Raw genomic sequence first — 12,772 nt, 5'->3', positions numbered from 1 at the left:
TTCTTCTGATTGTTACTACTAACACATTGTAAAGATCTTTTTTCTTTAATCTGTTTAGTACAGGATCTATTTAGTACTGGCCTCTGTCCCAGAATACCATCAGAGATAAGGCTATTATCCTTTCATTGAGCATTATCCTGGGAAAGTCTTTAAAAAATTGAACTCTGTTGCACCTGCTGACCTCCTTTTTTAAATGAAAAAAGGGTGGAGATGGAGATTATGTTCACTGAATTCAGATGGAGCCTGTGTTTGACAGCACTGACACAGTATGCTTTAGTTAGGGCCTTTTATATTGTGCAAATCGATTCCATCTTGGACTCTGAAAGAAGTAAGTTGACAATTCAGATCAGGAAGTTGATGATCACATTGGGCGCTCTGCAGTTATTGGCACAGTTGCTATTTTTTCATGAGCAATTCTATAATAGGGCTCCCAGTTATTTTAGAATTAATCTAAGATGTTTGCTTGCCATTGCTGTCATATTTTCTCTAAAATTGCTATAAATAGTATCTAGTTGCATTATCTTTAAACACGAAAGCCTAATTTTAGAAGAGTTAGATGCTTAATATTCATGTTTAACTTAAAGAAAAGAAAGTCATTAAAATGGAAGAGAATGATCGAAAACAATTTCAGAAACTTAGTTTTCTATCGAGTCTATCTTAAGAGCTAAAGAAACTTGAAGAACAGTGCCATGTAACTTTCAAGTATCTCTTTAAAAATATTTTACACTGTCAAATTACTTGAATTATTTTTATATAAAATAGATGCTACATGTATTTATGTAAATGTGCTATTAAGGCCCACGTATTCAAACACGTAACAAGTTGGTTGCTGCTTTAGGGGCAGCATTACTGAATTAAATGCAGGTTTGTGGCTTTCTAAAAGTGCTTTTGATTGAAAGGGCCAGATATAAATGTAACAAATCTCCCAATTTTGTTGTCCCAACAAATCTTTTTTTCTGTATTCCCTTCTAGTTCCTTCTCACATCCTCACATGATGTTTCCATAATTAATCCAATGTTAAAGTCTGCCTTCACATTATAATTTAAACATTTTCCATGGTGGTACAGTGCAAAATCTCATTACTGCTATAATATAAATGCAAAGCTATTCTATTTGTATTTAATAATGAAGTATTTGACCAAATTAGTAACCTCGTAAGCACTTCAGTTAATGAAATACAAACAGTTTATGGGATATAATGTAGTAGGTCTCAGCAAAATTAGAACTAAAGCCTAGATCTCCTTAGTTAACAATATCTGTTGTACAATGAATCTTACAGTATTCTAGTTGCTATGTTATAAAATTAGCAGGTCAGTTAAATAAGACTTATCAAAGATAGGGTGTACTGTATCCATTTGAATTTTATGTATTATTTAGATATATATTAGCCATATAGTCAGAGAATAACCAATCTAGGCCTGAATTTAAGCTGTTTTAAACTATCTGAAAACAGGGAATCCTTTGATCAATTTATTGATTTTATCAATTAATTCAGTTTATTTACAGTTACTGTTTCCTGCCTTTTAAATAAGGAAAAAGTAATATATTATCTGAATGCATATGTGCTATATGCAATAATTTTAAATATTTAGTAATGGATAGCATCAGAAGGAGAGATGGCATATGTAGTTGAAGATGGGTTTCGTAGTCAAAGAGATCTAGGGTTTAACCCCAGCATTACTGGCTTAGCAGCTGTGTCATCCTGGACAAGTTATTTACCTTGTCTCTTAGCCTCTATTTTCTCCTCCGTCAAGTGGGCTTAAAAAGGCCTGCCTAATGGAGTTATAGTAAATGATGTAATTTATATATATGATGAGAGGAGAGGCTCACCCCACTGCATGATAGGAGGAAAGGCCAGGTCCTCTGTCTATCCCAGCCCTCCTCTTGGCGTGGGGAAGAGAACCAGCCTCAGGAATGGGCTGCTTTCAGTCTAACCCTCAGAAGCACGGGGGCTGGCAAAAACCCTTGGTTTCTTCAAGAGGATAGTTTTATCATGTTTCTTTGGTTCTGTTGTTCGAAGACATTCCTAGACACAGTTTGGTCAGTTACAATGAAAAGTTGACTCTTTATTAAAAAAAAAAATATGTGTATATGTATGTCATCTTGTATAGGGCCTGATATATGGCACTCAATAAAAGTAGCTCTAGTACTTATTGTTATTACCCTTAATATTATTAATTAAAATTTGTATATAAGTTACCAGAGAAAAATCTGTTTCAAATGATTGAGAATTGATACTACAGACCAAATCAGACTCTTATTAATTCTATAATGTTTGAAAGTTGTGTATGTTGAGTTAATATTAACCTATAAAATAAAGTTAAAGTGAATTAATAGAAGAATTTATTCGGACTCTGTTCTGCTAGCTAACATTTAGCTTTTCTTTCAACAGGCTCAGTGCTATGCAGCTACAACCTAAAGCCTTCTGAATATACTACATCATCAAAAGCTTCTGTTCTTTGCCCCAAACTACCTGTTCCAGCGAGGTAAATTTTATTGTATTTTGTTAACTTGTGACTTCTGTTTTTGTAGGTAGATTTTAAACTGTATGTGTTTTTCTGAGACAAGAGTCACTTGATGATACCTGTTGCCCAGTTTCAGTACTTTTACAACAAAATTTTAAAAGTAGTAATAGAAATAACATTGTGAATTTCACATCATTTTAAAACACACACACACACACACACACACACACACACACACAGGCAAACAACTTTTATCATTCTCAGATATTTTAAATTTCTTTTGGGAGCTCACTTTTTTTTTTTTAATGCCATAGTTTTTAAGTATACAAAGCTGCTGAATCATTATAAAACCCACAACAAAATTGGAAGCCAAGTCTCACACTCTCCGAAGATTCTTTGAAGTTGGTCATACTTACTGGTATTATTTTAAAATTTTCTTTGTAAGTTTAAAAAATATGCCAGTGATTATTCTCCATAGTTTATTTCAGGCTATATCCTTTAGGTACATTCTCTATAGTAAGCTGTTTGTCTTAATCAACAAACATTTATTGTTTAAGTACCTACTGCGTGTAATGGATGCAAAGATGAAACAAGAAATGTTCTTTGTTTGGAAGGATCTCACAGTAGTTTTAAGTAAAGCAAATTTTAAAATTATAAATTGATTTTTTTAAAAAAGGAAATAAATCCTCAAGCATTGTGGAATATATCCTCAGAATTAGGTATATAGTTTTTGGAGCATGTCTGATCTTGAGAACCTTAGCATATATCACTAACCATGTATGACATGAGTATTTCCCAGGAATATTGAATCAAAACCACTTTTTACTGTATCTCAGTATGTTATAGCAAGCTATTAGTTAAAATTCTTATCTTATATCTCCTTTCCTTCAACTTGCTTATGGGTGTTACTTGTGCTTTATTAACTTGAATTTGAAATTTTCTGTTGAAAAGTCGACAAAGGATATATCAGTTTAATTGATTTCCAGCTCTTTTAGTCCTGTCAAGTTGCTATTGAAATTAAAATTTAAAGCCTACAGACATAAAAATAATGGGACTGTTTTAAAAGATACTAAGTAGGAGGGACCTACAAATTATGGGCTTAGACCAGTAGGTAGGGAAACTCCATTCATGAAAATTGAGAATATTAGGGAGGCTGAGACAGTAAAGAAAGGAGGTTCTTTGAATAGAGAAAATTATCAATGTAAAAACAAGAAAAGCTCTGTTCTCCATTCAACTGCTAAAGCCTATTTTAAATGCATACTTTGAGTATAGAGTCACTATTTTAAGGCATAAGTATATTATAAAAGGATAACCAGAAAGCCATGGTATGAGAATGAGGTTGCTCTGCTCTAGTATAATATGGGTGGGCAGTTCATACTGCAAATCCTCCAGCACCTCTGACCTCTGACTCTACCATGTTGAGGACTGCCTGTTCCTGGTTATACTGGGTGATCCAGCCTTGGCTGCACACTCATGGACGTCTCACATACAGCATCCTAAGGGCATTCACTAGGAGACAAAACGTAGTATTAAGGGCTTGGGTTTTAGAGATGGACAGGCTCGGCTTCTAACAAGGTTATCCACTAATGTTTTAGTAATCCAAGATGCAATGATGAACCTAAATCATGTGAAAACCGGCTATATACTATATTTATACTGTATTTAAAGATCCTCACATTTTACTTATCTTAGTAGTTCACAGTCTGTCACTTTTGTCTGAACTCACATTGTTGGAAGGTAAAAGAGAAGCAACAGTTGATAGAAGGAAGGCAAATCAAGATCTTGTAAATATCATCATCTGGTATTTGGCAAAGTGAAAGGATCAAAAAAACAAGAATAAATTTGTTTTAATAAAAAACTTAGGGCACTACCCTGTTTCACACACAGTATTAGATTAGATACCAAATCTCCAAAGATGAGTAAGATCTAGTCTCTGTCCTTAAGAAACTCTGTCCTTAAAAAGAGTAGGGACTATGCTTTGATTGACTTTTCTATATGCACCAGAAGACCAGCACTAGGCAAACCTGTGATGCAGGCAAATGGCCCTCAGCATCTTTTATGTCTCCTTTGCTGTCCCTCTGGGAGCACAGCAGTGGGACAGAAAGAACTGAACTTTGAGTCCAGATAGGCCTGGGGCTGAATTCTGTGCTACCACTTTCTATTTGTCAGCTTAAGCAAGTCTGTTAAGCCCTCAGTAAACCAAGTTTTCTCATATGTAAAATAGGAATATCAATACCTCTCCCATGGAATTGTTATAAGAATTAAGTAAGATAATATGTGTTAAATATTCATTATTGTGCTTGGCATTTGGCTTAGGGACTATTATTTGTCTCAACTTCTAGAGCCTTCCAACCTTCCTGGGTACCCAGGAACCTTCTGCAGCTTGAAGGTGCCTGTTTTAAAGAAAAGCAGTTGGAAACTAATTTGCAATAAAACATTAGTGCCACATAATTGCCAAATGGTTACTATTCCTAAGAGCTTTTGAATTTTAAAAGCAAATGCCTAGAAAGGGCCATATTGTATCCAAATTCAGAACTCTACTGGTGACATGCTAAACATAGTAGCAACAGGGAGTCTAGCCAGCCCTTATACTTCCAGTGCTTAAAGGTTTGGGTATAGCTAGAAAAAATTGCAATACTAGAAACAGATTTCATAAGTTCAGTTTATTCATCCGACATTTATTTTGGTACTTCCAGATGCCAGAAAGGATACTTGGTGTTGAGGAATTAACATGATATGGGAATAAGAAAATAGTAGCCAAGAAAAAAAATATTATCTATCTATATTTTTTTAAGTGAAGGATTCAAGGTGAATTAACATTTATAAATCATCTGTTGGATGCCAAGTACCATATTATGTTTCTCATATGTACTATCTCACTTAACCCTCACAAAAGCCTATAAGGATATTGTCCCTAATTTATAGATGAGGAAATAGAAGATAAGAGGTTAAATGGGTTACCCAAGGCCACACAACTAATGGTTGGGAATCAGAATTTGAATCTAAGATCTTGTAAAGTCTATACCACAGTTAATTTGAAGGGAAAAAAGGGAGTATAGGAATGAAAGAGGAGAGAAAAGAAATAAAATGAAATGTGTGAAAATCACTGCACATTGCCATTAGATTCTTGATTACTTATCTCCTGCCTTTGCTGTGCTATAGAGATATTGCCAAAACCCTTTATTTTTATTCTTTCTTAAATACAACTTTTAATTAGAAGTCTTGTATAATTGCTTATTTATAACCTGAAGTTTTAAAATAATTGTGTGAAGTGCAAACTCCTATCTTCTCTTACAAAGGCATATGGACAAGATATTAGGCATTGTTTGTCATCATACTTTGAGGGAGCTCATTAACTGTGATAGTCTGGACTTAGAGGCAAATGGGCAATATGTTTGCCAAGGTAAGAGACAATTTTCCTATGAGTGGCTAATTTTAAAAAAATCTTTAAAAGACTCATTATAAATTCATTTTGTTCTTGTTGACTAATGTTTCAATAAAGTGAAACAGCATCAGTTCCTAATGGGACAGCACTGACTTCTTAAAGATTCAATATTCTGTAGGCTTCAAAAGGTAGAAAAACTTACTGTAAATAGAATTCTTTATGCTCGTTCTCTGAATTAAGAAGCACAGAGTGTGTCATTTAGGTTAGACACTAAAGTAGAAGTGATCTCATATACTAGGTTCTCAGAAGGGTTATTTTCTGAGAGGTATATGAAATCAGGTAACATCTTAAATTCATCATATCACATGGGATTTAAATGGTAAAATATAAGATAAACCATTTCAATGCCATGATTACTAAAATTTTTTTAAATAATAAAATAATTCAAACAATATAATTCATGACTAGTCAAGTTGTTTCTGTTTGGCAAAGAGTTGAGAAAAAGAATGACAAGGGAATCTAGTACTTTTTACTTTAAAGCTAAGTATTTAATTTCATTTTTGCTGTTATGTCCAAATATTATCTTCGGTTTTGTTTGCCTTCTATTTCTGTTATTCCTTACCACTAAGAGCAGCTTTTGACCATTTTGACCATCAGCTAAACAGTGTAGTTAATCAGCTTGTGCTATTTTTATACCTTTAAATTTAGAGCTGTCAGGTTTTTTTAACTGACATAGATTGAACTATAAGGCAAGGGACTGTTATTTTATTCCAGTTCTTTGAAGGATACTTGTAAAAGTACTCTTTCTAATTGGCCAAGTGTTTATATACAGTATACAAATGACTTGAAAGCGTAAGTTCAAAACTGATATTACTCAGCTTTTCTCTTAAATACAAATGAAGGATTAGAATTTTAAGACTATAATCCTTCCCTTTGCAAATCAGCTATCCTCATTATAAGTATGAAAAGCAGAAAAATACTAAAGCTACTGGGCATCCTGCTTCTACTAATTTAGAATCATTGATTTATGGGTGGACATTATTATTATTATTATTATTATTAAGATGCGGAAAGACTTATAGAGGACTTACTTCTACCCTTTCAGCTAACAGAAGGAGGGACTGAGAAAGAGAGGTGAAGTGACCTGTGTAATGTTAGGAGAATCACCCAGGGCTTTTGAACCCAAGTCCAGTTTTCTTTTCTTTATCACAAGTTCCACTCTCTTTTGGAAATGATGTATATTTCTCTTTGAGTATAAAAATACATCAACATCCTGTTACGATATGGGAGATTTAAGTGGAGCCACCTCTGGACAGAGGATAAAGTTTACGGTTATATGACAGGAAAAAGGAAACAGGGGAGCAGGACCAAAAAAATTGGTGGGTATTAAAAATAGAACATCAGTATCCTTAAGGTGGATGTATTTTATGTTCAAGGTTGGAGTCAAGTGAGTTAAACTGAGATGACATCAGAGATATAGGGTAATAAAGCAGATGAAGATGTAGACAGTCATGGAGCAGAGAGGACTTTAGTCTTGAAGGACAGAGAACCAGCCTTTTAGTTAAAATACGGTTAAAAGTCCTTAGACAGGGACATTAACCTGGCAGGGACAGTATCTAGACAGTATCAGGAAAAAAATAGTTGTAGGTCATAACACAGTTGTCAAGTTTAAAGGTTTCTGTCCCAAGTTAGCCTCCATTGAGTAGGAACTTGTAGTTAATCTTTTTTTATTCTTTCCTGTAATATTTCTAACTAAATCCATTTCACCTAAAAGTATTCTGTAATTTAATGTCTTTTTAAATCATTAGTAAAACAACTTTTGGTCAAAAAATGGTGACTTACATACCTGTAATTCAAGCATTACTCAGAATGCTCTGGCTTTCTGCACTTTGTGACAAAATATCAAATCTTTGGTATTATCTTTCACCAACACCATTTTGGAGGTGTATACAAATACACCCACACATCACAAGAGGTAATTTTTAAAAAATGAACATGCATGTCATCCTCATTTTTGGATACATTTTACTTTAGAGCATAACTAAGGTAAGGCTAGATCTTTAAAATTATATTATTTTATTGCTCCATGAAGTTTAACATCACGGAAGATGTTGCTTATTCTTACTCCCAACGGTGCTCATGTACCAACATTTAAGGAAAATCAATATATAGTTCACTTATATTCTTACTTGAAAAGAAATATTCTAATTGTTTTTTGAGGAAGGAAACAAAGGTAGTGTTTTGCTTTGGGTTATACAAAGTTGCTTCGCTGAGATTAGAAACCTTGGGATTTTATTTGGTGTTCAACCATGTAATCTTATTCACTAATTTGACCAAAATACAGTGCCAGTCAAGAATGAGAACACACTTATTTCAGTCCAGTCAAAAGTGTTATGTTAGACTGTGACTGATAGTCCTACAAATAATTCTGACAACGTGGGATTCGTGTTAGTAATGACTAAATTTTAACTTAATGCACACATAAATGTGTGTTTGTGCATAGGCGCATGTATGGGCTCTTTTAGAATCCAAATAAGTCACAACTGAGGGCATGTTCATAGAGCTTGGCTTAAAATCTCTCACTGATTAGTGCATACATGTTCTCAGAAGCTAAAATAGAACCATGTTATAACAAGCTATATTTATGTCATGGTTTATACATAGCTATGTTCCTTCACAAGTGAAAGCTGCAGTCAGTATAAACCTGATATAATTGATTCCCTCTTTTTTGGACACAAATAATCTCATAATAATAATAACATACAAAAAGAAAAGAAAATGGCCCAGAATCTCATGACCCTAACAAATCAGAGATTTTTCATTTCTTTATATTTTTTCCTGTTCTCATTCTTATGTATATATCTTTTATACAGAGATGTAATCATCACATTAGATATCAATTTTTGGGTTTTTTCCCTTGTACTATTAAATCATAAGTTCTTCCATACAATAGTATTCAAAGTTATTGTTTCAAATAGCTGCATATTATGCTGTATGTTGATGTCTTGGTATGACTACTTTGTGTGAGTTATTAAGCTTGTGCCCCAAATACCTTTTTTAATCTAAGGTTTTGTATGCCGTTCTGAGAGAAGAAATACTCTATTAATGGTGGCATGTTTCAAGCAAAAGTATGTTTGTTTTTATTTTTAGATAGCTTATGGCAAAAATTCATTTTCAGTTCAATGAAGTATATGTTTGTAAGTTTTGCCATCTGCCCCTTGATTGATAGATGTGTAGGCTGAGGAGTTTAAGTGTTTGGTTTTGCTTTTAGTAGTTGTGTATGTGTGTATGTGTGTGTTTCTTTTCAGAAGGGGAGGGTAATGTCTTCTGTTGGAATATGCACTCCACCCTCTTTGATAAGGCTTGTGGTAAGATGTGCATCATGCCCCATGACGGTCATCTTCATAGCATTAAGCTCACAGCTCTTAGCTCCCATATGACGTGTGGAGGGTGGACTGTATTGCAGTCATATTCACCTTTCATTTGTGTGTTTGATGTGGCATTTATATTAAGTAGGAGTAATTTTTTTTCTGATTTTTTTTTTCTTGTGTCACCAGTGCACCTATTCCATTCTTCCATCGCTGTGCTCCTGTGAACATTTCCTGCTATGCCAAGTTTGCAGAGGCCCTGATCACCTTTGTCAGTGACAATAGTGTCTTACACAGGCTGATTAGTGGAGTAATGACCAGCAAAGAAATTATATTGGGACTTTGCTTGTTATCACTAGGTAATTGTTTTTCTCATTATTAGCTATTGCATAGTACTGCAGTAGAAGACTGTTCTTTTAACCAAAATATGAATACTGCTGGGGATACTTGTAAATTGTTTAACTTCCCATAGCCAAAATAATTGTTTCAGAATATATATAGTTATAAATAGATACATATTTTAAAAAGAATATATATATGTCTGAAACTCATTTCCCGTCTTTTTCTCTCATTGGAGAAAACTGGTGTATTCCCAAACTTTGATTACAAAGTCTATAATAACCTTTAATATGATAATAGGAGGTTTCTATTATCAGCATCCCTTTGTTTTTAGTTTTGATTCCAAAAGGCTTACTTGCTTATAAAAAGAGGCTACACATTCTCTTTTATATTTCCATCAAAGAGCATAGATTTCTGATATATTATGTTTGGATTATGTAATTTTTTTCATTGCTACAATTAATATCTGTATTGCTTGAAAAAGTAGGAAATCTCCACCTGTTAGCCATTTAGTTTTTTGGTCAATAAATAGATAATAAAATAAATAAAAGCAAATAAATGTCATTTTCAAGATGTAAATTCCCTATATTATCCTAGAACTATATGTAGCTATATCAGAATTTATAGACTTTTTTAGTTGGGAGAAGTAAACTGTAGCAGGAACCAAACAACTATTGTGTTATATAAGTAAAATGAGTGTTTATGCCTGTTAACACCAATTATAGTCATTGAGAAGTCTAGCTGTATTTCTGTCTTGTCATTAGAGAGTATTTTCTTTTTGCTTAGGTAGTACTTGACTCAGTTGAAATAATGCTGTCCATATGAAAAGCTATTTCTGTGATATTTGAAACGCTCCCATCTGTTTTTGGTTCCTGTACATTTATTGCAAATGTGAGTACCTTAATAATGTTACCTAGTCACAGATCCCAACCATTTATTTGGCTTTGCAAATGGTCCAAGGAAACTTGATTATTAGTCTAGCTTTATATATAATAATTTTTTGATTTCTGAAATAGTTGAATACTTGAACCAAGAAAAAAAAATCCAAACCTAAAAATAATGTTAATAATGTTGTTAAGCCATTGGAATTCCATTTTTTATTAGAATGGTTTTCTTTTGAGGTTTAAGATCTTTATTCATTTGTTTGTGAAATAGGACTTTAGATAATTAAAGATGAACAAATTATGATTTCAGAAATGAATTTCCCCATGCAAGGGTTAAATCTTCTCAGTTTGTTTTGAGATTTTCACTCAAGATTTTGGCGTGTTGGAATTTAGCTTGGGGTGGGTAGAGGAGTTGGTTAAATAACTCAAACTAAGCTTTGCTCCTTTTTTGAAGAGCTTCTTAGTCAGGACCCCTGACCTCAGTTGAGAAGTAACATCAGAGGAATTTTGGCTTCAGTAGTTTTCAGGATATTATTCTATAGGGTCAGACCATCTCTTGGAGTTTTAGAGGAGAAACAACTAGAAAAAGATAATATACCATCTGGCTTGTTGACCGAACATCAGAAGTTGGTCCTGAAACGCATAGGTGACTCAAGGAAGTGTAGCACCTAATTTAACTGATCTCTGTCTACGTGTGGTAATTTTTCCGGTCATCAACATGGCATGTCATTCTCTACACTTTGTGTGTTGGCATCTATGTTTGCATGTGAGTTCTGATGTCTTCCTGTGGCAAATCCACAACAGTTCTGTGCTGTTTTTGAGTCACCATATACATTTGCATGTATTCTTTTCTGTCATTTATAAACCCCGTTAGGTGCCTTTGGTTTTAAGTGATGCTGTTCAAGTGGTGCAAGTACCAAAGTCAAAGTACAAAAGCAGCCAGTTTCCTTTCTTACCTAAATTGGAGTCATGAACTTGTCAATAGCAACAAATTATTTCCCTAGGAGAAAACAATTGAAAGAGTTTCTCTTTATATTTTCTAAAGTTTTCAAATGATATTCTGTGTGTTCTTTATCTTCCCTGCAGTTCTGTCCATGATTTTGATGGTGATAATCAGGTATATATCAAGAATACTTGTGTGGATCTTAACAATTCTGCTCATCCTGGGTTCACTTGGTAAGCTGCTTATTCCTTTGTTTTTTAGTAATTAGAATTGAGAGTTAAAGTTTGCCTTTAACAATCCCTCAATTCAGAACTATTTTGGTTATTTTAAATAATTTTCCTCTTGTAAGGCCTGTGAATTCATTGATAAAATGTAAAGACAGGTGAGTGGATTATATTTAAGTTAGTTCACTGTGAGATCACTAAATCAAATAAAATGGGAAGGTCAGTGGCTTTTGGAATAAGAGCAAGTGAGATATTTTTAAATGGGGACTAACGTTTTTCTGTCAATATCAGTTTGAGGGGGAGAGTACAATTGAAAAGAAAGGAATTGAGCCTCTGTTCTGCTCCTGCTTTTGAATTTTCACTTGATTCTTCCAGTGCTCCCTGCCTGGCAAGTGAAGGGACCCTTTCTTTTTATCTTGCACTTTTTTAAGGCCTGAATCAGCCATTCTAAGGTGTTGAAATTCTTTCTGGTTGAAAAGTGTTCCTGGCAGGATAACTCTGTGGGGGGCCGGGTGTGTACGTGTGTGTGTTTAAAATTTTGTTACTCGTTTTTCTGTCTATTGACATTCTATTTTGTTTTTATTTTAGTGTTTCTAATGAAACCTTCTGGGTTTTCTGTGTTTATTGTCTTTAAAAAAAAATTTCCCCCTCCCAATTATAAATGTCATACCTACTCATGGTATCTAACTACTTCCATGGTAGAAAATAGAAATATAGGAAAGAAAATAAAAGTTTTAGGGGGCTTCCCTGGTGGCGCAGTGGTTGAGAGTCTGCCTGCCAGTGCAGGGGACATGGGTTCGGGCCCTGGTCTGGGAGGATCCCACATGCCGCGGAGCGACTGCGCCCGTGAGCCATAATTACTGAGCCTGCGCGTCTGGAGCCTGTGCTCCGCAACAAGAGAGGCCGCGACAGTGAGAGGCCCGCGCACCGCGATGAAGAGTGTTTCCCGCTTGCCACAACTAGAGAGGGCCCTCGCACAGAGGCGAAGACCCAACACAGCCATAAATAAATAAATTAAATTAAATTAAAAAAAAAAAAAAAGTTTTATTTCACATGCTACATCTTCTCTTTAAAGAGTATTTACTTTTGCCTTTAAAAATGTCATAATTATAGGGACCACCTTCAGTTCACCAGTGTTAGCATTTGGAATCCAGACCTTGATAT

General features: G+C 34.3%; 1 protein-coding gene across 3 annotated transcripts in view; it reads left to right on the top strand.

Annotated features, from left to right (window-relative positions):
* Nucleotides 1-12,772, top strand: part of SLC44A1 (solute carrier family 44 member 1) — a 153,820-nt gene that overhangs the window by 100,929 nt on the left and 40,119 nt on the right. For all 3 annotated transcript variants that reach the window (XM_061200159.1, XM_061200158.1, XM_061200157.1), the window contains exons 5-7: nt 2,393-2,486; nt 9,408-9,577; nt 11,528-11,617. In XM_061200159.1, the coding sequence (XP_061056142.1) occupies nt 2,393-2,486; nt 9,408-9,577; nt 11,528-11,617 (354 nt within the window). The remainder of the gene's footprint in view (nt 1-2,392; nt 2,487-9,407; nt 9,578-11,527; nt 11,618-12,772) is intronic.

Source organism: Eubalaena glacialis, chromosome 9 (assembly GCF_028564815.1).
Source record: "Eubalaena glacialis isolate mEubGla1 chromosome 9, mEubGla1.1.hap2.+ XY, whole genome shotgun sequence".
Lineage (NCBI taxonomy): Eukaryota > Metazoa > Chordata > Mammalia > Artiodactyla > Balaenidae > Eubalaena > Eubalaena glacialis.
The sequence above is the reverse complement of the archived record's forward strand: the minus strand, read 5'-3'. Positions and strand labels throughout refer to the sequence as shown.